Genomic DNA, 23,977 nt, shown 5'->3' on the forward strand with positions numbered 1-23,977 from the left:
ACTAGGTCAGAAGCCTCATTCTGCCTCCACTTCTTCCTAATAAACTTGCACTTCTTAATAATTAATAAAAAAATTTTTTACTGCTTTTATTAGATACGGTTTATTTTTTTCAATAAACTATTTTTAATGTCTCTCATCTCATGAGAGATGATTATAAAAAAGGGGACACAATGTTCATTTGATTCCACTTGTGTTTAACGAGTGTGTCTTTGTGTGTGTAGACAGAAACACAGGCACAATTCAACAAATATAAAGAACAGGCCTTGTGGGACATCAGTGAATATTTATATGGCGCTAAACCGCTCCCCCCTGTTCAGTCATTAAACAGCTCCGCGTGTTTATAGACTGCATCCGACCGCCATCAGCTATCGTGGCATTTCCTGCGGAGAACTTATGGGCATAGAGCAGTGAAATAACTGGACTATTCCTAGCTCTGTTATTTTTGGACATGGCTTTGATTGGGCTTGGACTGACCTCCTTTTCACTTTCGTCTCCCCGTCCAGAGTGCAGCCCCGGCTTCTCCCTCTTCCTTCAGGGCTGTGTGAAGTTGTGTCCCCCGGGCTTCACCTCCGGGCCACAGCTCCTTAACCTCTCCCTGGAGAACTGGGTGGACCTGTCCTCCATCCAAGCCTGTCTGTCCTGCCACGCTGCCTGCCTCACCTGCTCCGGCACCGGGCCCACGGACTGCCTGTCCTGCCCGCCTCACAGCCACCTGGTCCTCACCTCCTGTCTGCACCAAAACCAGGTCCAGAGAAAGTCCCCGCTCGCTGGGACGCTCCATGGCAGCCGGGCCCAGCAGCCGGGGGGGGTCCCAGCAGCGGCCGACAGCGGGGGAGAGGGACCCCTGGGAGTCGGAGCGGCTCCATCCACTCAGCTGCCGGCCATCGTGGCGGTGCTCAGCTGTGCCCTCATCCTGGCCTCCTTCGCCGGCGTCTTCCTCCTGCTGCAGATGCGCTCCGGCGGCGCCGCTTTAGGCTGGAGGACCAAGCTCCCCTCCGTGTACTCGGAGATGAGGGGCGTGCGGGTGGGCTTCGGCTTTGGCTTCGGCCAAGGACGGGAGCGGAAGGCGCGGATATGCTACAAGGGGATCCCCACCGTGTGGGGGGACGAGGACGTGATCGCCTACGAGTCTGAATCAGACAGCGAGGAGGTGGACGGTCACAGCGAGAGGACAGCGTTCATCAAGACTCAGAGCTCGATCTAGTTGAACTGGCATCGACTGCAGTAATGCCGTCAGACCCGAGTGTGTGAAGGAGAGTCACACAGGCCTTAATGTCCCATGAGCACGCATCCAAATGCATTCAAGAGTTAACCATTTGCTGTCTGTGTATTTATTTACCTTTATTAATTTATCTTACATTAATATTTTGATGTTGTATGTTACATCATTTGTCTATTTTGTCACACATTTGAAGTGTTAGGTTTTTTTTTAAGTCTACCTTTTAATGAGCAGCTTCCCCAAACTTGGAGCTGCTTAAGCCAGTTAACCTTCAGTTTAGTGTTGACACAAAGAAAAAAAGACACTGCAGCACTGAGACTACCTGACTTGTAGTCAGTATGAGTGGTATGGCTTCAGCCAAAAAAAATCCCTTTCATTCTCTATACGTCTCGCTCGTTCCCAGCAGCGCAGGTTGTCTAATAATTTGGCTTTGTTCCGTTTCTTCCCCCCCCATTCCTGGCAGATCGTGCGCCAGAGGTCACGAAGTTGTTCATTAATAGTAAGAAAACTGTAAATTGAAGCGCTCTGCGGCGCGCTGGGACAGCATGATAAAACATCCTTCAGGCTGTTTGATAATCAGGAAGCTGTGGAAGAGGCTCCGTTTCCAATCAAGCCACAGTGGGAATTGGCTCTGCAGCACAGGCAAAGCGGATACATCAGTCACAAAAATCCCATTGACTCGTAGCGGAGCAACGAGTAAAATAAAAAACACTTAGCCCAAAGCTGCTTGGTTGACCTTTACAACAGGTCCCTCCATGGTTGCTGCTGGTAGGGAAGAAGATCATTTTCTCTTCATCTTCTCCACAGAGCATCTATTGATTTTTTTGGGGGGGGGGTTCGCTCCCTCTCCACTGTGAGCACCACACTTGGAAAAACAAATACACACTTTGTTTGCCATCTATACCAGTGTGGACTGTGCACGGTCACAGGAATGTATGGAGGGAGATCTTGTATTGCATTGTTTTATATCCTTTTTTATTTAACCTGACAGTGGACGCTGGCGTGGAGATCAGCTTTGTGCTGAAATAAAATGGGTTTTGGCTGTTGCATTAATGTGCTGTTTGGGATTTCGCTGTCAGATTTCGAAACTTTTATGGGTTCTGCGCATTTTAACTCCGGCGCCTGACACTCAAGCACCACCCAAGGGAGCAGATGGTTCATCGCTTCTTCACGGACATACATCATTGTTGCCAGCGCGTCTCCCTCACTCGGGGCTCTAACGAGTTGCCAGCGTTCCGTCTTCCTCCTGCCGCGCGGCTGCAGCGAGCGGCGCTGCCAAAGAGCCGTCGGGAAAATTGTTTTCTCCAGCTCGGGCATAGCGGGCCCTTAAAGTTTAAATTAATGTAAACAGAGAGCGTTTGCCCACCAGCAGCGGCTTTGTTCATTAGCACTTCTCCTGTGTATCGCCCTGTGCAGATGCAGGTAGCCGGGTTCATGGGTGAAGGCACACTCATTCTTTGAGCCATAATTAGATCTGCCGGGAGAAGTCGCAGAACATTTCAGTGGCCCCTCGGATGTGTCACACTTTTCATTATAAATGCTGTGAGTGTGTAATTAACTGTTTGTGCGTGTGTGTGTGTGTGTGGGGGGGGGGGGGGGGGGGGGGGGGGGGGGGGGGGGGGGGGGGGGGGTGCTTGTTGGTGGCCAAAGTTTAAAAAAGCATTTATCTCCTCATTCACACCTTCGCTGGACGTTTCCCTGAGCTGTGTCTCAGCCTCCGTTGTCTTATTTTTTTTCTGCTGGATGCTCTTTAGCGTTTATTAATTAGCTGTCATGTTTCGTACGATCCAGCGCACTAACTAGACTTGGCAGCACGAAATATTAGATTAATTAAAACAACACCAACAGAACAGCTCCCCCCCCCATTAGTAGATTTCACATCGAGATCAATCGGACCCCGTGGTTCTGGTCTCATTACTCCACCGGGTGAAAAATGATTCATTATATTCGCTGTTGCTCAGGTTGAGCGACCTGTGGCGTCTCCCTCCCTCGCACAGTTGGCACCGGCAGAGTCAGGAGGTAAAACGCAGGGGCCAAGTGTCACCGGGGGGCCGCCACAGGCTCCACATCACTCCCCTCCCCTCACGGCCCGTTTTCATTTCTCACCATTGATTGCCCTCGGGCGTCCCTGCTCCCACATTTCACCCCTACGTGTCCCTGATCCACGTTTATTGGGAAGCGTTGGACAGGTCCAAAACCTGCGATAGCTCCCACACTTATCAGGACTGGCAGCATCTGCTCACGCCGACTCAACGTTGCCCCCTGCTGATGGAGAGGTAACCAAGATCCTTAGAACTGAACAGCATGAAAATAAAAGAGTCATTAGTGTATTACAAAGGCCGGAGAAATTCAATTATGAGAAGAATAATTTCGAAAAGGCACAAAACTACGATTGAAATCTTTATTCACATCTCTCCTGTGGTTCTTCTGCAGCTTTAATATGTCGCGAACAAAGGGAGAAAACAACAGAAGAGACCTCGCCTTCATATATTACCTCTGAATAAACAAAAGGAATAACGGCACTACAACAGACATCACGTTTTGAAAAAGTGAAAACATTCGCACAGACACAGACGCACAGAGACGCAGCGGGGGGAGAGGGAGGTTGTGACGAGGTTAAAAGACAATATGAGAGCATGCAGCAAAGACCGGTCTGACAAGAGCGTTAATGCAGCCGGGGGAGCGGGGGGGCGCTGGCAGCGAGAGGCGAGGCTGGATGCACGACGGCATCAGTGGAGGAGAGCAACAAGGCGCCCCCCCCTGTGCAAAATGAGGGCGATGACCGGGTAAAGTGATGAGACACAGTCGGGCAGGGTGAGACGGTGGAGCGGCACAAAGTGCGATGCAGGTGGGCTGAGCTTTGGACACGGATGACAACATCCTCCACGGCCGCGGTGGAAACACAGACACAGTAGGACGAGTGTCAGGAGGCGCCCTCGGGGTGAGATCCACCATGAAAGTGAAATGTTTTTTTAAGAAAACAAAAAAGAAACAAACATGTTGCGGTTTATTTGAAGCAACTCATTGTTTTCTGCCTATATGTGATTTAAACCAAATTCCAGGGGTCCGTTCACCCAAGTGCACATAAAAAGGCAATAGACGGGTTTTGGTTTTCAGCAATTCATCCCCGAGATCTCCACCGTCTATCAATCATTCATTCCAGCATCGCCTCTTTCCAGACCCAACGTCTAACCTCCTGCTTTCCACACAGACAACAGCTGAAACCCAGCTCCACCCAACAAATACAGGATATAGGAGGGACTATGATGGTGAGAAAACAACCCATCACTGTTCAACACAGGCAGGAAATGTGCGTTGTATGACGACAATCACCCTGTGAGACCCGTGAAATTGGCAATTAAACAGAAAACACACACACCCCCCACACACAGACACACAAACAAACAGGCTTTAGTCTGCATAAGAATATGTTACCTCTTCACAGTGAGGGCTGTGGTCTATGACACTTTCATTCCACTCAGCATCATGATAAACATCAACACATCAATTAAATGCATAACTTTATTCCACCTATTCAGCAAATATGCCAGATATTCTGTTTATAGCTTCTCAAATGTGAATATGAGATATTGGTTTTATTTTAAAGATTTATAAATACAAATATTTCATGGTTCTGGGTTGTAATCTGTGACGTTGGGCTCTATGAAAATCACCATGGGCAGTTTTCACATTGTTTTCTTGCATAAAATGTTTGAAGCCCTCAATCAAAATTCTCCAAGCCAAAACCAATGAAGCGTGACCACGTCCCCTTAAGTCCCTAAAGACCATTCTCCTTCATCCAGCTTTACATGGCCCACTGCTCAACACACAAACTGATCAATGACACCTAACAGCACTAGAAATGGTCCCTGATAGTGTACACGACACTCTCAACATACTCCACGCACACACCCTTTCTCTGCTGCATGGTACACATGAGGTATAGCCTTGGTCTAGTCTTCTACTGCATACAGAATAACAGTACACAAAACCAGCTCCTCTGCAAAAAGGTAATAGCACAGGCATGATGGACAGCAACTTCGAAAAGCACAGACCTTCTCATCAGCAAACGGGGCGCTCAGGGAGGGGAGGAGAAGATGGGATGAAAGGAAAATGACTATCTACAAGCAGAGACATCAGACAGAGCCTGCGCCCTGTGACGGTCGCTGGATTTTTGGACACAGACGTATGAGAACTGAAGAGCTGGAGCTCAGGTATCCTGGCATGCTGAGAAAGATGGACCACACATTCTGTTTGCTGTATATGAGAAAGAAATATTTAAAAAGATTGATTGGTACAAAAATGTGATGTGTCTGCTATAACAAACCAAAAATTAAAAACCCAAATAACACCAAATAAAGCTTTAAAGGCCCCCCCATCTGGAATATTTACATTCAGTAGTTCGTGAGCCCAGGAGGGAGAGGAAAAAGACTCGAGTAAAAAAAGACACGGGTCCTTGCAATGCAGAATTAAGTGAAATGAAGAGTTACCCTGCTGCATCTGACAAGCTACTCTGGCAGTCCTGGTTTCGGAACAGCTGCAAGTTCGACCGGGTTTCACTGCTCTCGGAGACGTCCACAGTAACAGCCATCGCCTGCCCCCTGCTGTGCAGTCAGTCCTGTTACAGTGGACCCTTCTGCTCCGAGCAGCAGTGTTTGCCGTTCCGCTTGATATAACAGAGAGGCCCAGACCTCTCTGTCACCATTGAGGCCTGGTTGTTGGTCCAAGGAGTCTGCCGAGTTTTTGTTGCCCATCCCAGCCCAGATGGCTCTTAGCGTAGTTTGAGCTTGAAGGCGGAGATCTCCATGGGATCCAGGCTAATGGTGGAGTCGTTGGCCAGAGGTGTGCTGGAGTGCATCAAGGTGAGAGACATGGGCTGGAGCAACTGCAGGTCCAGATTCTTAAAGAGTCCCGATATGCTCAGCTGCAGAGGGAGAAAAGGAGGAGACACAACCGCACCAGAGGGTAAAGAGTCTGTTCAGTTGATCCATTTCAAACAAAACATTTGCATTCAAATGTTCTTGTATGTAAAGCAACATACTTTATCAACACACAGTTCCTGATCAAATCCTTATCAGACAGCATATACATAAATATTTAAAAAGCTGGGTGGCAGTTCTTTTGTTTTGCTGTGTGTCCTGACCTGTCCTTGAGTGGTGGTGCAATTGAATCCCAGGTTCTGGGCCTCAAGGTCACAGTCCAGCGCCAGACGATGTAGTAACAGGGCGGTGTACGGAGATGGAGAGTTGGGGTCCTGCTGCTCACACACAGACACATGCACAAGGAGAAGCGTCAGCTTCAAGGTGAACAGATAAATGCCCGCAGCCCAAATTAGCATCCATTCAGTCATGTGTGTCTTGTTACCGGGCTCTGGATGCTGCGCAGATTCAGCATGTGGAAATCGCAGGGAAGGCTGGATTTAAGAGGGGCGAAGGTTTGCAGAGGGGGGATGCCGCGTCTTTTGGGCAGGACAGGCAGCGCCAGGACCTCGTGGTTTAGGAAGGAGCTGGTCATGTGACTGAGTATGGACGGGAAGCTGGTTGTTGCACTGTCCATCATCTGCAGGAGGGTCGAGACAGATTTAAGCAATAGTAAGAGAAGACTCGCCTCTGGAAAAGCTCTGGTGCTACTATACGAGGACCGGCCTCTAATTAGTTTGTCTGGGGAAAAGGTATATTTCTAATACGGACTAATCTACACTGGGTTTATTGCAGCCCCTGCACCGATGTGTCAAGATGTAAATCACAGCATTCGAGGCATATGTAAGGTTCTGTGACAGGCCTGGCTAAGGTCACTCCAAGACCCATGAGTAGTTTTACTAAAGCTGGGTGATAAAACCGCAACCAATGGCTTCCATTCTCTGCTAATGTGTATCCATTTACTTGATAAATGATGTCATTTGTTACTTTCGATGGTGCGGTCGTAAAGAAAGACCGTTGAGGCTGCAGCAATGAGGTGGAGGAAAGCTAAAAAAATAGGAACTGGAGCTACAGCACAGACTAATAATATGGGCTAACAAGCATCCACACCATTGCCGGGGCAACATTACCTCTTTGACTCTGTCAGTCAATATTTTGGAGAAGAAAGAATGAAACAAGGAGGAGAGTTTGCCAAAAAAGCCATCATGCTGAAGGTAATGGAGTGGAAAAAGAAGAGAATGAAACAGAATTAGAAAGTGGAGAGGATCACAAAGAGACAGATGTGTTGGTAATGAGTACTGGGGGGGAAAAGATTTGAAGAGAGGAGTTAATGAATACAGAGTGAAGAGCAAAACAACATTCAACAACCTCGCAGAGAGTCATTCAGCACGGTCACATGCAATGTCCCAGGATTTCATGAGTGCTCGCCCGCCTTCAATACCCGCCTCCGCAGTCGTCGCACTGACCTTGTTTCCCATGGATCGTCTTTCCAGTAGCAGTCGGAAGCGGTTGGCTGTCTTCTTGTTGTCTTTCAGGCCCTGACCCAGGCCACGATTATCATCCTGCATGAGCCGCCGGTCCATAATCACCTCGAGCTGACCTGTGGAGGGAGGAGGAGCATCGGGAATGTCAGCTTTAAGCGGGTCCTGTGTAATAATCTTTCGGACGTCGGCGGATGAAGTCAAGCATTTGGAGGGGCCTGCAATTTACGAACACTTCCATTATTCACACAGCCGTGATAGAAGGAGTAGCTCGGTACATAAACGTGAGGGTGTGAACTGCTTTGCTCTCCGAAAACCTCTTGAGAGAGAAGTGGGAGAGATAAGTGCTTCAGTATCACTTTAGAAAAGGCTACAGGCAGTAAACAAAAGGAGGAGAGAGCATTTCGGAGCTAGCTCTCATTAGAAGCCACAGAGAAGAAGAATGTTGACTGAGGACACAGACCGCTGTCTAGGCTGCTGACGCCCAGAGCCTGAGCTGCGTGTAGTGTGAGGCGGTGATGGCTGTCCTGGATGTACGCCTGGCTGGGCATGGGGTAGAAGTTGGCCTGCAGAGGAAGCTTCAGGTGGCGGCGGCGAGGCTGCATCTACAAGATGACGCAGAGAACCACAGCGTATTTCAGACTCATTCGAGAAGGAGAAGGAAGGAGAAAAACAGCTGCAGTCTTCAAGCTGTTATCGGCTAATGAAGAAATGTAAGCTCCCTCCAGTGGCCAACCTGGAAGCCATTGAGGTCTGTGTAGAATAAGTCTCCACTCTGAACATCGGTGACCAGCCGCATGGCCAGCTCCTTATTAGTCTGGTCTCTGATGTCCACCATGGTGGTGAGGTCGATAGAAAGGCCCTCCACTCCTGAAGACACACAACCAAACCGATCACAACAAGGCTTGGACCAATACGGCAGCTTCAGATGGAGAACTTAATATGCAAATGAAATGCTGCCTAAAATACTATTAAGCTGTAAAGATGAAGAAAAACTGTCAGCTGTCAGAAAAAGAGGCACCTAACTGAATCATAAATAGTGCTTCTATTAAACATATGGGCTCTTGTTGTACTGGACCATCTGGTGCCTTTACCTAAACATAAAAAGCTTCAAAGGCCATTTGAACAGATTCCATTTTGCAGTTTATTACCTGGCACGTTGTGAATGCGAACGCTCTGCTGAAAATGCTGGTAGTGTGCCACCACCTCGGAGAAGAGCGGCCCCTCCACGACGCGCACCACGGGCGGCTCTCTCTGGTTGTACGGCTGAAGGCAGAAGCGGGGAAATGGAATCACGAGCACAGTGGAGAGGTAAAGATGGGAGCGGCGGAACGAGGGAGAGGGAAGAGATACGGAGAAAGATATGAAACTGCTCTCAATCAGCCTGCCTTCCTGCCCTGAGCTCCCCGACGTCATACGGTGACACAACACACAAGGGAGGCGCTGTCAAAGCCTTCTGAGAGGCAGCGAAACATCACATGAAATACCTTCGCTTTCCCATCAGGCAGGAAGAGGTAAGCCCCACTTTTGTCTTTGGAAGGACGAGTGCCATAGACAATGAACTGCATCTGAACCTTCACTTCCTGAGGATCGTCTTTGCGCTTAATACTCTGTAGAATAAGACAAAAAAAAAGCATATAAAAAGGATAAGGCGAAGAATAAAAACCAGAGTTAGAAGCGAGATGAAAGGATGTTTGAGTAGTATCAGGGCATGTCGTGTTCACTTTAATCAAACAGACGGAAAAAATCAAGTTATTTTCCTCCAAAAGATCAAAGTAGCTCTGTTAGAGTAGAAAGATGCGAGAGCACACGAAATGCAAACCTCCAGGAGGCCGGTGGTCCCGGAGAAGCCCAGCGTGAGAGACTGGCTGCTGATGTAGAAGGTGCGGGGGTCGGACTGCTGAGAGCGGACAGGAAGCGGGTCTCCGGCCCGGGGGGTGGCGCCTCGGGCGGGCAGCCTGAGGAGCGTGTCGGAGCGGAGCGTCATGGGCGAGTCCGCGGAGTCGTACAGGTGGAAGAGAGCGAGACCCAGAGGCGGCAGGCGAACCATGAACGTGGCCTGGACAGGGGGTGGGAGGATTACTGGATGTACGCGAATGAAAGCGCTCTCGTACAAGAATGACAGGACCAGCTTAGCTTTTACGGCGCTGAGCTCCTTTTCCTTGTTAATTGGAAAAGTGAGCGTTGACCCTGAGGCACTCATTAAAAGTTAAAAGCATTTACAAAATCAGCAACGCGGTGCTGTGATTAAAACTCGAGAGAAATTGCGTTCATTTGTATTTCTTGTTAGATTTCCATTGTACTTTCAGTGGAGGGAATTTTTACTGACAAGAATCAATCTACAGAGCCACAGTGAGGGCGAAGGTGCTTTTTATTCTGCCAATATCAATTTTAATTAAGAACTGAAACATCTGACTGACGAGTATAAAATAAAAGAAATTAGTATACGCTAATTGCTCTGGGGTAATGTTTTAAACTGCCTAATTTCATTCTTTGAGTCCATTTCACTTTGATTTGAAAAACCCAACCAAGCAGCTGATGTTTGTTAAAATGCCAAGTAGACTATTTGTTCTCTCATGTCCATCTCAAACAGCGCACATGCATTAGTTGTTTCCACTTCAGCTGTCAACATGTTAAGTGACTGAACCATATACAGTCACTTTAAACGACAATGTTTTTTCTTACTAAAGCATCTAACTGTGGCTTCGTGTTGGTCTTTGAGTGCTGTCAGAATGCTTTTGAGTGCGCAGCAGTTCTGCGTGCTGAAAGAATCCGGCGCAGACACTTCTGCTGTGCAAGTGATATGCTAATTTCCCTGCGTGTAAACCAGCGGCGCCTAATGAATAACTTACCTCGAATACCTCCGCGCTCATCTGACTAGCGGAGCTCCACTGAGCGCTCAGCTGCACGGGGAGGGTCTGTCCGTCCTCGGTCAGCACCCGGACCCTGACCACGTTGACCAGCACCGTCACCACGCACAGCCGCTCCTGCTCGACGGGGTTGAACAGGACCAGGTACCTGACAGAGAGGCGGAAAAGGCAACCGTGAGCACAGGATGGTGACGAGGGAGCAGCGGGTGGAAGCGGAGGAAATGAAAGACGCGAGGGACCGCAGATAATACCTCGGTCCTGCTGGGTCCAGTTCGATTAAAGTGCGCTGAGGCAGAGAGTCCTGAGTAGCGCGCCTGTCATCCTGCAGAAGGAAAACACGAGACAGGAAGCGCATTGAATATTCTATAAAAAGGAGCAATGTGGTTTTCTTCTTTAAGAGTTAATTATATAGCGGCAAAGTGTCAAACGTGTTTTCTCTCACCGTCTCCAGGAAGGGCTCGGTCTGGTAAAAGCGATAGAACTCTTTGTTTTTCATCACCAGGAAATGAGCAGCATTGATGATTACTCTCTTTAGACCGATGAGCGAACGCAGTAATCTGGGGAGCAGGAGGAAGAATCAATGTGTCACAGGCGACAGCTTGTTATTTCGCTTCACACTGTAGTATCGATCGGGTAGGTTTAATAAAGCCATAGAGACGGAGTATTAGAAAGAGGATGTCACAGATTTCATATGATGTTTCAAAGGAGTCTATCGATTTGCTCCTCACTTGGTGCCGTAGTCGATGACGACGTTCTCCTTGGCCGTGCCGGTGATGGCATCGTGATGCTGGAAGAGCCCAACGGACCGCCTTGCATCGACCAGCAGGGCATAATCGGAGACCGGGTAGCGTCCCTCCATGCCTGCGTGGCGAGCATTTGCAACTGCCAGGCTGTAGAGGATCTCTGCCCCCCTGAAGGACATTGACAAACTGGCATTACTAACAAGTCACTTAAACTATCTGTGGTTGTGTATATTTAAGTCCTTCCTGCCTGAGGTGCGACTCGATCACACGGTCCAAGTTCTTGTAAAAGGGTCGGGAAGTGAAATAGCCGGTCCAGTAGTGGTCTTCGCGGTCTGCATAGGCAAAGAAATCCCCACTGAGCACTGGGTAGTCTGCAGGTCTGGATCCCTGGGCCACTCCGTAGGCTTTGTATAAGGCATTGAAGTAGTCTGTGAGAGTCCCGAACTGAGCCTAGACACAGATGACATGTTGCTGAAAAAAAAGTCTTAACTCCAACCCAGCGGAACAAAAGGAATAGAAACCGCTCATTATTATTTATGAACCTTTCATCTTACACAAATCTTTCAGACCGAACCTCAAGTCATGACAGAGTCTTTGTTCTGCCAACAAGTTAAAACACATGATTCATTATCACGTGAAAGGTCGCACACCGAGATTGGCATAGCTAGACATGCTCAGGAACATGAAATATAAATTTGGCTGCCTGATTTGTGACGGTTGACAAATTATTTTACCAACCTGTACATGCATTTCCGGTTGGGAATTCATGTAGTCAAACAGCTTCTGGTAGTTCATGTACTGCTGGTCCCACTCCAGGGCTTTATCGTAGCGGAAGTCATCTCCCAGGGGGACAAGAAGCACCTTGCTGCGGTAGAGCTTGGACTTCTTACGGTACTGATCCAGGAGCAGGTGTGCCCTAAATGAGAGGCAGGCAGAGGTGGGCTGGGGCTGACAAACTGTTCTCTTTGCTTTCACGGGTTTGCAACTAAATTAATGACCTTGGGAAAACAGGAATCTAATTAGCGTTTGTGTATTTTCATTCAGCTCCCGAAATGTGTGTTTACTGTAAAGTTCTAAAGGGCCTTTTAAAAGCTGCTTGATGTGACTGCAAAGCAAGCTGCAGTGGGTTTTGGGCTCCCTCAGTTCATTCTCCTGTTTCCTTTGGCACACGTTCAGGTTTTTTTCCTTTTTTTAGGGGATCAATGCAGAAAACACAGCTTTGCTACAGCCTTGACTAAACTGCTGTATGTGTACATGAAGCTAAAAGACAATACTACTAATATTATCTTGTATTCAAAAATACACATAGGATCCAACCAGAACTGCATTGTTGAGGCAAATACCCGTTTTAGATTAAAATGAACATGTAATAAACAAATATTTACTCAAGCACTGGGGCTGCAGCTACTGATTAAATAAATTACGGGATCAGGTCAAATTCCAAAATGCCTGCAATAAATCAATATATGCATTCAGCTGTGTAACAAACTTCCACAAAGTGAAGGCTCACCTCTCGGCTACGTTGGCCTCCACCACGGGTTTAGGCGGAACTTTCCAGGGACAATTGATCCGACCACCTGGCAAGCGCTTGAAGTCAAATTGGCAGCAGATCTTTGGATCAGGGCCACAGGTGTGAGGAACGTCGTAGCTGTAGAACGGCATCATGTGGCAAAAGATGTCGGTGCTGGACCCGGTGTCTGTGACAGAACAAGACACAATCACATTATTTAAGGATCCACACTTTGTTGGCAGACGGCTCAAACTAGACTGAAATACACAGATTAAAAGGCGTGTCCTGCTCTACGTAAGAGTGTTTATCATCACAGACGTACACAGTACTCACACTTTCATTTCTGGATAAGGCAGAAAAAAGTAAATCTGAACATTTTATTACAGCACAAATCCTCAAAACGAAACCGAACACCACAAAGTGTAATATAGTATCATTTCTGCACTGAGAACAAAGATAGTAAATCTCTAACAGACATCCATTTCATTAAGAAGAAAGCTCTTCTGAAATTATTCTCTACTGGTTGTCCTTCCAAAAGTTTCCTCCCTTTCTAAGGTCATGGCACAACTCATTCTGCAAAGGGGCCTCAGACAGGCACATGAATCAGAAGACGTCGCTGGATCTGGTCCACTTACCCCAGGCCTGTCTCCACATAAACTCCAGGCTGCGGGTGGAGGCGAAGTGTTTTTTGATGGAGTAGTGGATCCTCTGGATGAGCATGCTGGTCAGGTTGGCCTTCTTCAGCAAATAGGGCATAGTAGCACTGTGACCGAAGGGGTCCACCGCCCATCCACTGCGAGGAGTTATGCCTGCAACAGCAGGAAGGCAGCAAGTGTTTACAGTTGGTGTTCAGTTAAAAGAAAATGAATGCATCTTTCATGAAATCAGCAAGAAAGACTCGAAGTAGTGGTGTTTTATCACTCACTCAGCGAGAGGCTACACCTGCTGCATATGGGATAATAAGCTCATATTTTACCATCATGCCCTGAAAGGACCGGAGATCATTTTTAGCATAAACTTGGATGAAGGCAGTGTCTTAAAATTTCACGGACAGCGACGGGAGCTTCATAAACATTTAAGCAACACTCTAAATGTAAATGAGGGGGATCATATCTGATGGATGCACCTAGATTTCTCTCCAGCCACTGGTGTCCTTCAATGAGTTGGTCTATCATGGCGAAGTAGTGAGCGTTGGCTTCATCCGTCATTACCCAGCCTCCTGTCACAATCTCTATCTGCCCTCCAAGGATCAGTCTGTTGATGAGAGAGGATTAAGAAAGCAAGGTGAGGATAATCCAGCCTTAAAGGAGGAGAGTCCCATTAACCAGATAACAAGTTATTTTTAGCAACCACAGTGTGCCAGCAGATGCCATCTATTGTGGAAAAGGTGTACGTTGTCAAAACCAGGCAGATTTTTACAGATTTTTGGGAGGATAAATATTAAACAAAAATGTGTGCTTCACAAAGCTGTGACTCACTTGCGCATGGCCTCCTGTTTGTGTGCGTCTGCCGACTCCCACCACTTGGAGAAGAATGAAATCTCAGACCAGATGAACTTCCTGCGGGGATCCTCGGCCAGCTTCACCACCATGTTGTTCAAAATGTGCTGTGTCTGGTCTGTGAAGTACTTGTCAAAAGTCTTGACCCAACCTAACAAGGCAACGAGATGAAAAGAAATCAGCACGACGTCTGGCAAAAGAACCATCCAGTACAAATTGGACCATCAACAACACATCTCAGCCAGTTCCTCCGCTTTTTATCTTGCCAACTGATACATAGACAAGAAGACAGGGCAGGTGAAGAGACTCAACAAAGTGGAGAAAATGCTGCAAAAGATCAAAAAAATATAACTCATCTTTTATTCAAGCAGAGCTGTTCACTTCAGTTTCAAAGAAAGCAGCTAAAAAGCACTTTCTATGCACTTCTGGCGAGCAACAGTGCCTGAAGCCCATAAATATCCTTCACATATAAAACCTCATGTGTTGTTGGCCATTATAACTTTTAGAGATCAAAGTTCCACTTCAGTCTGCACTGGTAGAAAGGTAACACTGTAGCTGGTTAAACTAGGGCTTAAAGTCGATCTAATTACTGTCGTCTTTTAAAGATTATGTTCCTCACTGACCTGCTTGCCTTTATTTCATTAAAACCCGTAAAATCCCCTCTTTGGATTTAGAGAAACAAGATTCCTCCCACTACATCTGGTTTTACAGGTCCTTGGTGTGAGCCAAGAACATGGTTCTGGTTACAAAGGCTTCCCGTAACCTATAAACGCAGGGCTAAACAACTATGTTTCTGAAAACTGTTTGGCAAAGTTGAATCTCATTTCATGGAAATTTTTGCCATTGTTGACAAAACAAATGCCCAAAATTTGCAAGTCTCTGCAGCCAGTCAACATATCAATAACTGTCAAGTTAGTAAGCATGCGGGAGGCTGGTAAACAGGTTTAATGGAAATGTCAGTTGAAAATAAAAACTCCAAACTCACCACAAAAAAAAAAAAAAAACTGTTTTCCAGTGCCACTAACTTTCTAATTCCATTGTTATTGGCAAAGCTGTCAATCACGCCAACATTATCCTAATAATGACTGAGAGAATGAAACAAATTCTGGAATTATTTCTGCATCCTTATCACCAGCCTCCTACTCAGATAAAGCCTCATATGAGCCTACTGGTCTTTTTCTATACACAGACACAGCTCATCCTTACAGTTCAACATTCAACAAAGGTTTTGCTGTGTTTAATGACCCCACAACTCACCTGGATCATTGTGGGAGTGAGGGACCACAAATACTTGCAGGGGCTCATTGTCCCATTCATCAGGCTCATAAGTAATGTCAAAGCCTTGTTTCCATACACCGCCATCGGGGTTGTCAAACTTCAAGAGGGAATAAACATCCAGCATCTAAAAGCGAAACACAAACTCATCACTTGCTCCGTGCTAAAACCCCTAAACTTTTAAAAAGCACAAACATCTTACGGGTTGTCTACTTAGCATTTTATCCAAGGGGAATTCTTTGTATCTTACCTGAACGTCTGCTTGATCACGGCTGCCTACAGCAAACTGGCAATCCTGGGGTTTGACAGCGAGGAAAGTGGGGCGGCCATCAAACGGTAGAACCCAGGAACCATTGGCACTTCTGAATGGCAGGTGGCCGCTGGGAGACACCGCTCCGGTGTCTGTGAGCTCCATCACCGAGTCTTTTATGTGGCTGATGATTTGATGATTTTCCTCCAGGAGCTGCTCGAGCTGCTCAATCCGATTTTGCAAAACTGAGATTTGGCTCTTAACAAAGAAATTAAAAAACACACAAAAATAAAGACAACTGTAATATATCTAAAATATCTGCTAATTAAAAGCATGAGATTCTGTTGCATTGAAACCATGAAACTGAAATTAGCTTCAGCCGGTGAATATGTGTTCATCATATTTATTAGCTCTGACTCACTGGACAATACATTGCGAGTAATTTAAGCAACAATGTGAGTCTTACCCTTGGAAAGTTCCCGCCATTCTGTCGTCTTGCAGGGTCATGTTGGACTCGATCCAACATCAGATATAGTGAGAAAACAGCCACACAGAAAATGGCCCCTCCACACACTGTCACCTGCTTCCTCAGCTTCATCCTTTTGGCGCAGTCTTCTTTCCAGGACTTAAATTTTTTATTAATGGCCTTGAGTGATGTTTTTTCCAGTCCAGAAAAAAAACTCCTTGAAAAGCGGAATGCAATTCCTCACAGTGCTGAAAGTTATAGAAAGTAACCAGCTACACTAGTATTCGGTCCCGTTACGTTCCTGCTATGCCTCCAGTCTGCATTCACCATTCTGGATACCACAGCAAAGGGGGCTACAGCAGTGGACAGGGGTCCTAAATCAGCAATAGCTGGCAAGAAGCCTGTCAGCTTTGGCCAAACCACAGCCACCGGTGGGCTCCTTCACAGTGCCCCTTGTGCTCAACCATTCAAACTGGTGAGATCGCAGAAAAAAAGAAACAAGCGCCACACAGAAGGGGCTTTGACGGAGCGCCTAGCGTCCCTGCATGGTGCGTGTTGCTGCGAGCCTGCTCTCCTAGTCCAGTCACTGCTCCCACAGCATAGTCTAATCCTCCAGCACGGCCACGCTCCCCGTTTGATCAGGTGGCCTCCAATGCCATAACAGTTTCCACACTACACTGGGGCAGCGCAATGAAATGGGTGGAGAGGGAAAACCAACTTGGCTCGGAGCGGCAGCTTTTTAATCAAGGCTCCACTTTGCCCAAAGCAGCTCCAGGAATTAAAATGAGACAAATGTCATTCTTCTCTCAGCGGCACACATGCTGCATATCTGCCGCGGCAGCACGGGCAGCGTGTCTGTCCTTGATCTCGGGTGCCAAGTTCAACTCACATCCGAGTGTCTTCTTCAGCTGTTGGGAAAGATTTCGGTTACTAAAGCATGCAAAAGTGCGTATTGAGCACACAGAGCAAGGCAATCACTGAGAAGAAGCACAAGTGATCGGGACTGTGTGGGAGACACATTTTTATCTGCTTATATCAGACAAGTAAAGTCAAGAGGGGGGCTTCAAGCTGTGCAGAGTGGCCTGTGTGTCCTCGCCGCTCTAATAGATGTCCTCATCTCCCTTTGTGTGCAAATCCAACCTAATCATAATCCGCTCATTTCTCGGGCTGAGGCTATCTCAACATTACCACAGGGAGCTGCGATAATAAGCTGGCACTTGCATTTGCTTAGACGGACTGAAACCAGCATCAGCAGGAAGACAACTACCCCTCACGCCATCTACTTTATGACTATGTCCGCCATAGTACAGTACAGGTTTGTTACTATGTGCCAGGCTCTGCTAATTAAACTCCAAAGCCCTGTTATGAGGCAAAAAGATCCCAAGATGCTCACATGACTGCACGATGGCATAACGAAGGACACTCCTACATATTCATAGCCCCTTACCGAAACTAAGAAACGTCCCTGAACACAACGCTTTGGTTTGGAGCGTTTGAGATTGCGCCTCTGCTGGGTTCAACTTGAATGACTTTAAGTCAAATATCGCCGGGCAGTGAGCCAGGTATCACTGCGTGGCTTCAAACTTAAGAACGCATTAAAACGCAATAGCACATCTAGGTACGGTCCCACGTAAGCCCACATACATCACAGCCGCTCGAGCGTCAAGCTTCAGTTAGCCCAGTTTGTTCGGCGTTTACTATTTGCATCGGATATGCAGATAAACAAGCTGGCGCTAGCTACAAGTTACCACATCATCCGGACGGGTTTGCACGCTCAATTCTAGCGTCAGTCCGCCTTAGGATTGTCATTTACCCATAAATATAGGTGAACAGCAGCCACAGCTGCCCACCAGCTGTATGTCTTTACATACGATGGCAATTACAGACTTACAGATAACATTAGGACAATACGACAATATTCCTGGCTAAAAAAACTCATTAAACCGCGGCTAATGTTCGTTTGCGACCTTGACACATTGTCTCGCTGTGAACAAACGAAAAATCTGACGTTACCCATCGGAGGACAGTCATCCGGAAGCATGTAAAGCTCTGCGCCGTGTGTGCTTTACGGCTAGCTCCAGATCCAGGCTCGCAGAATAGCTCCTGAAGTAGCAGCTAGCCCAGCAGCTATCAGCGCTGGTGTGCTGCAAAGGATCATGGGAGGAGAGCAGTTGCGTATCAGACTCGTACAGGACAACAGCGTCATCAGATTTGATAAGGAATACATCAGCCTTTGAAATTCCGCGTGAAATGAGAGTATACAATTGTTTACCCGAGTTTTCATTATTGACTTAATATAATGCCTAATTATAATGACTAAATATACGTTTCATACCCTACAGGACATTTCATGGCACCAGTTTGTGTACAAGCTGGCATAAAGAATAGGATATAATAGGAACAATAAACTATTTATAGAAAAACTAAATTTAACATTTGGAACAATCTATTCAGCAACTGAACTAAAAGAAACTGAATAAACTGTAATATGTGTATTAATATTAATGGAAGGATTGTGAGTTTCTGATTGGTATTCAGGCATTCTAAATTAACTTAAAGTCTGGTGAATTGTTTTGTCTGTAGATCACTGAGCAAATGTCACTGAGCCTCTAACAGCAACAGTTAGTTACAACTGCATCTTCTTTGATTATGTGCCGTGATAAACAAAGCAGAGTCAAAAATACACGTCTAAAAATAAGAGGACTTGCAATATGACAAAGCTACACTGTAGCCACTAAGAACACCAGTGTAGTTTTGCTTGGTACTAGAATGAAATAATGTGCAATATTTTTATTTGACATTAATGTATTTGCTTGACCAGCCCAAAAGGCAAATAAGTCTAACTTTTCAATGACTCCAAACTACTGTACTTGTAAAAAATCAAGCACTCTTATTAAAGTGTTCATGATTGGATTAAATGAAACACGGTGGCTCAGCTCTTGTGTAATCAGAGTGGCAGTGGCACCCTTTCTGTAAAAAAATGTAATTTAAGTAAATAATTTTTGAAATTTGCACCCATGGTGATGCAGTTAAAGAAAAGCTCGGAGAACCAACTTTCTTGAACATCAGTAGAGTTTAATTACAGCCTAGCCTGTTCGAAAGCATGTACAGTATCTTAGCTGCTTTAGAGAAGAAAGAACCAGAGTGCAGGTGTGCAACACCTGAGACACCCTGTATGGAGGTTGTGAGGATGCTCTGCAGGTGAAACACGTTGTGTTTTGTGTGGCTTTTTCAGGAACTCATTATGTTTTTATGAAAAGAGGAGCTTAGCTGGCAGTTCAATAATTAATTAGGAGACTGCCGGGGACATGACAGGAGCAGATGGTTTTGTTTTTGTTTGGCTCCAGCCACAAGAGACTGATAACTTTTCATGTGTTCTACAAAGCCATTCAAACTGCTGTGTGCCTTTGTAGTGTGATGACTGTTAGCTGTATATGTAAATAGGCTCAGAGCCAAAAAAAGTACACCAGCAGTGACAACAATTTTGTTATGACAGCCCAATCCTTCCCTAAACAAAGGCAAGCAAATAAAGGCAAGCAATAAGGCGCAAATGTTGACACAGCTGGTTCTGATTCTGATGTCAGAGTTCTATGGTCCCATGGTTTTGTTGATGTGTGCTGTGGATGTCCTGTGGATGTGGTATGCAAAAGGACTCACAAAAAGCCTAGTTATTATAAGACACAAGTGTCCACTCTGGGTATTCAGCAACAAAGCTGCCATTTTACTATAAGAGTCCGTACAGGTACTGTATATATGAGCAAAGGGTCCAAAGGGAGCGTCATGTCTCACGTCTCTACAGCAGGGTACACAATGGCACTTACTGGCCATGGTAAATGATATTCCCCAAGAGACTAATGCAGAAAATACTACACCTGAACATTTCCTTCAGTGGTGTTGGAGCCATAGTAAAAACACACCAAAATGCACAAAGGTGTAGAACTACGCTGTTATACTGTTCATCATGCATCATACAATCATTCATTTGTTGTTTTTCACCCAGTGATGAAAATTTGTTCTTTGCATAAAGCCTGACTATAAACTTAGCATGCTTGCATTGGGTTTGGGTTTGTTTCCAATGAGCTTAAAGTGTGACAAAAAATGCAGCATGCCAAAATGCTTCATGTGAAAAACAGGACTTTGCTGCAAGGATCCTGCTTAATAAGAAGACCACATCTGCAAAACGTGTTTTGGCAAAGATTTAATGGGATGAAGAGGCAGTGGCAGAGTTTGACCTTAAAAAGTCAATATTTGTGCTATGTTATTGAGTTACTTTTTCTATGAATAAGTACATCAGTAGGATCATGTGTTGAATATCAAACGTGTCTAGCGGCCACAGGCACAAGGGCTGAAGAGGCCACAAGGGACCTGGCTCAGAGCCCAGGTGGAGGTGAATTATGTAATAATTAAGAATGAATGTGATGATCAGTAAAGTTAGCACCATTGTAACGATTTAATCCTCCTCATTGTGGGGCTCCTCTAAAGAGGGTTGGATCCCATTTTCTCCTAATGTGGTCATAATATGGTACTAAACGTTTGCCGCTAAAGGAAAAGCGTCTGTCTTGCAGCTGAAAGCATTGGAGGCAGCACTTGCAGGATTTCACAGCTGCCTGTAGCTCCGCTCGAGGAGATTAACCAAATAACTAGAAAAAGTAATTTCTCGAGAAATTACGTGGGAGAGCTGATCTGCTGCCGCAACGATGACAAACGCTGATTAAGCTGCTGACGTCAAAAAAGTTGACTACGTCCAAAAGTTGACTACGGCAAAGCGATGAAAACGAGAAAACGTTGACAAAGAATAAAACGATGACAAAAGATGGCGATTAAAAAGATGACCAATGTCATACTAGGACAAGATTAAAATATGACAATGATTCAAAAGTTGACCAAGGTAAAAAATATATCACAGATTAAAAAGTTGACCAGAGTGCATTGTTGACAATCATAAATAAGCTGACTAGCTTTTTAATTTGAAGAAAGTATTTGTAAATAATTACCTGTGTAATAGTTTAATAACTAGTAAAAATTTAACAGTCAGAAACAAAAATCTTGCCATTTAAGGTAATAAATTACATTGGTGCTTTTATTTTGAAAGGATTTAGAGGTTGTGTGTGGGCGATTACTAAACTATAAAATAGTCATTAGATAATCATAATTTATCATTCAATAGCAAGAATAGCCCTATTAAAGCAAAAGATTTAGATTTAGCCCTTTCAGAATAAAAGCACCCTAATAAGTTTGAGTGGCTATTTACTGAACTCTAAAGTAGTCTCTATAACGATTGGCAAGTATTCAGAACCACAAATTTTCTAATCAATCTTGCCATTAAAGGTAATAAATTGTAATTGGTGCTTTTATTTTGAAAGGATTTAGAGGAAATGTGTGGGGGTAATAGCGTAACTGTCAATTAGTCTTTAAATAATCATAATTAACCATTCAAAGGCAAAAACAGTGCAGTTAAAGCTAATAATTGGCATTGGTGCTTTTATTTTGAAAGGATTTAGAGGAAGCATGTGTGGGTAATTACTAAACTGTTAATCTATCTTTAAAAAGTCATAATTATCCATCTAAAAGCAGAAATACTGCTATTAAAGCTAATTATTTGGCTTGGTGCTTTTATTTTGAAAGGATTTAGAGGAAGTGCGTGCTTAATCACTACACAATCCAATAGTGTGGTTGACTAATCAGTAACAAGCATGGAACTGCTCTGTACACTGAGCATCAGCAGTTTGACCTGTCAGTCAAATCTGCAGCTGCGCCGTCGCCATGGAGACAAAAGGCGGGAAAATCAGGCTCATTCTGCTCTGTAAAAAGCAGAGTTTCACCCTGTATAAACAGGCTTGTTCCAGCTAAACCATAATAGTTATCACAAAGATTATTTCATTTTTCGAGTCCCAAGGCTTCAATGAGCAAATGGTGTGAATTTTATGTTTGAGGACAAACGTTTGTAGCCACAGTCGCAATTTCAAAATATGTTTCCTCCTTGTTTTTCTCCAGACGTCTGCCAAAAATTATCATTAGAGTCTATGGGAGAATTTCAGGATCTCTCTGTGCTTTGAGGTCGATAGCGACTAAAGTATAAGTCTGAGGGTAAAGCCAGACACATCATTAGAAAGAAGACAAGTATGACTACGATTTAGTGAAGTAATTATGTTGATAGAGTAAAAATTGTGGCTGTAGTGACGAGTTAGAGACAGAAGTTCTGTCTTAAAAAAGCGCACCTTCTCACTGTAGCTGTGACATCACGCACTCTAACTGACCCAATACACACTAATGGAAAAGCTGAAAATTTAACAAAAACCACACCATATTTAAACGCTCACGAGTCAAAAAGTATAGAAGATACGACAACGCTGATTTACGAGGAGAAAGTTGAGCGATGATGGACGCTTTTGAAGTTGAAATGACGTTTCTACGCCAAAGTATGACGATGATAGACGCTGATGAAAAGAGGGAAGTTGACAAAAAGTTTAACGATGATTCCCATAGACGACCATTATAAAAAAACGATGAAAAAAGTTGAATAACGTTAAAAGTTGAAAAGCTGAAAACATAAAAAGTAATAGCCCACATCTCCTAAAGATGACACACGTTTAGAAAGTTGAACGACGATTCTACGATGAAGCGTTAAAAAGTAGATAGCAATCAAAAAAAGGGCGGAATAAGTAGAAGAAGAATAATAACTAGAAAAAGTAATTTCTCGAGAAATTACGTGGGAGAGCTGATCTGCTGCCGCAACGATGACAAACGCTGATTAAGCTGCTGACGTCAAAAAGTTGACTGCGTCCAAAAGTTGACTACGGCAAAACGATGAAAACAAGAAAACGTTGACAAAGATTAAAACGATGACAAAAGATGGCGATCAAAAAGATGATGATTAAAAAGATGACCATGGTCACACTAAGACAAGATTAAAAATATGACAATGATTCAAAAGTTGACCAAGGTAAAAAGATGTCAAATATTAAAAAGTTGACAATCATGAATTAGCTAACTAGCTTTTTGATTTGAAGAAAGTATTTGTAAATAATTAAATAATAAATAAAAATAAATTAATAGCAAATAAAAAATAATAGTTTAATAACTATTAAAAATTTACCAGTCAGAAACAAAAATCTTGCCATTTAGGGTAATAAATTACATTGTTGCTTTTATTTTGAAAGGATTTAGAGGTTGTGTGTGAGTGATTACTAAACTATAAAATAGTCATTAGATAGTCATAATTTATCATTCACTAGCAAGAATAGCCCTATTAAAGCAAAAAATTTAGATTAAGCCCTTTCAGAATAAAAGCACCCTAATAAGTGTGAGTGGTTATTTGCTGAACTCTTAAATAGTCTCATTAAAAATTGGTAAGTATTCAGAACCAGAAATGTTCTAATCAATCTTGCCATTAAAAGGTAATAAATTGTAATTGGTGCTTTTATTTTGAAAGGATTTAGAGGAAATGTGTGGGGGTAATAGCGTACCTGTTAATTAGTCTTTAAATAATCATAATTAACCATTCAAAGGCAAAAACAGTGCAGCTAAAGCTAATAAATTGCATTGGTGCTTTTATTTTGAAAGGCCGTATAGGAAGCATGTGTGGGTAATTACTAAACTGTTAATGTATCTTTAAATAGTCATAATTACCCATCTAAAAGCAGAAATATTGCTATTAAAGCTAATTATTTGGCTTGGTGCTATTATTTTGAAAGGATTTAGAGGAAGTGTGTGCTTAATTACTACACAATCCAATAGTGTAGTTG

At 44.6% G+C, this 23,977-nt stretch overlaps 2 protein-coding genes across 12 annotated transcripts in view; one reads left to right on the forward strand and one right to left on the reverse strand.

Moving 5' to 3' along the window:
• The window catches only part of furinb (furin (paired basic amino acid cleaving enzyme) b), a 54,624-nt gene extending 52,352 nt beyond the window's left edge, over positions 1-2,272 (forward strand). For all 10 annotated transcript variants that reach the window (XM_029153119.3, XM_029153118.2, XM_055509918.1 and 7 more), the window contains one exon: positions 504-2,272. In XM_029153119.3, coding sequence (XP_029008952.1) covers positions 504-1,204 — 701 coding nt within the window. In that variant the 3' untranslated portion in view covers positions 1,205-2,272. The remainder of the gene's footprint in view (positions 1-503) is intronic.
• Positions 2,273-3,608: 1,336 nt separating this feature from the next.
• Positions 3,609-18,403, reverse strand: man2a2 (mannosidase, alpha, class 2A, member 2). Of its 2 annotated transcripts, XM_029153016.3 has the most exons (24): positions 18,246-18,403; positions 16,233-17,140; positions 15,767-16,024; positions 15,499-15,643; positions 14,221-14,392; positions 13,869-13,996; positions 13,378-13,551; positions 12,743-12,929; positions 11,971-12,148; positions 11,480-11,682; positions 11,218-11,400; positions 10,932-11,046; positions 10,741-10,811; positions 10,472-10,637; positions 9,442-9,678; positions 9,107-9,229; positions 8,771-8,885; positions 8,356-8,489; positions 8,083-8,224; positions 7,605-7,738; positions 7,269-7,346; positions 6,584-6,778; positions 6,363-6,476; positions 3,609-6,143 (listed from the first exon to the last, which is right to left on the reverse strand). In XM_029153016.3, exons 2-24 carry the CDS (start codon positions 16,362-16,364, stop codon positions 5,991-5,993), a joined length of 3,537 nt encoding a protein of 1,178 aa, XP_029008849.1. In that variant the 5' UTR covers positions 16,365-17,140; positions 18,246-18,403; the 3' UTR covers positions 3,609-5,990. The 2 variants fall into 2 exon arrangements, with proteins under 2 accessions (XP_029008849.1, XP_029008848.1); XM_029153015.3 differs by lacking the exon at positions 7,269-7,346.
• Between the last annotated feature and the right edge of the window lie 5,574 nt (positions 18,404-23,977).

This window comes from Betta splendens, chromosome 6 (assembly GCF_900634795.4).
Source record: "Betta splendens chromosome 6, fBetSpl5.4, whole genome shotgun sequence".
NCBI classification, from domain to species: Eukaryota; Metazoa; Chordata; class Actinopteri; order Anabantiformes; family Osphronemidae; genus Betta; species Betta splendens.

Coding starts and splice junctions, on each gene's coding strand:
- man2a2 (XM_029153016.3), bottom strand. CDS start 16,364: ATGAAGCTGAGGAAGCAGGTGACAGTGTGTGGAGGGGCCATTTTCTGT. Junction 9,230..9,441: donor GGACCACCGGCCTCCTGGAG/GTTTGCATTTCG, acceptor CTTATTCTACAG/AGTATTAAGCGCAAAGACGA. Junction 7,347..7,604: donor GACGATCCATGGGAAACAAG/GTCAGTGCGACG, acceptor CATTACCTTCAG/CATGATGGCTTTTTTGGCAA.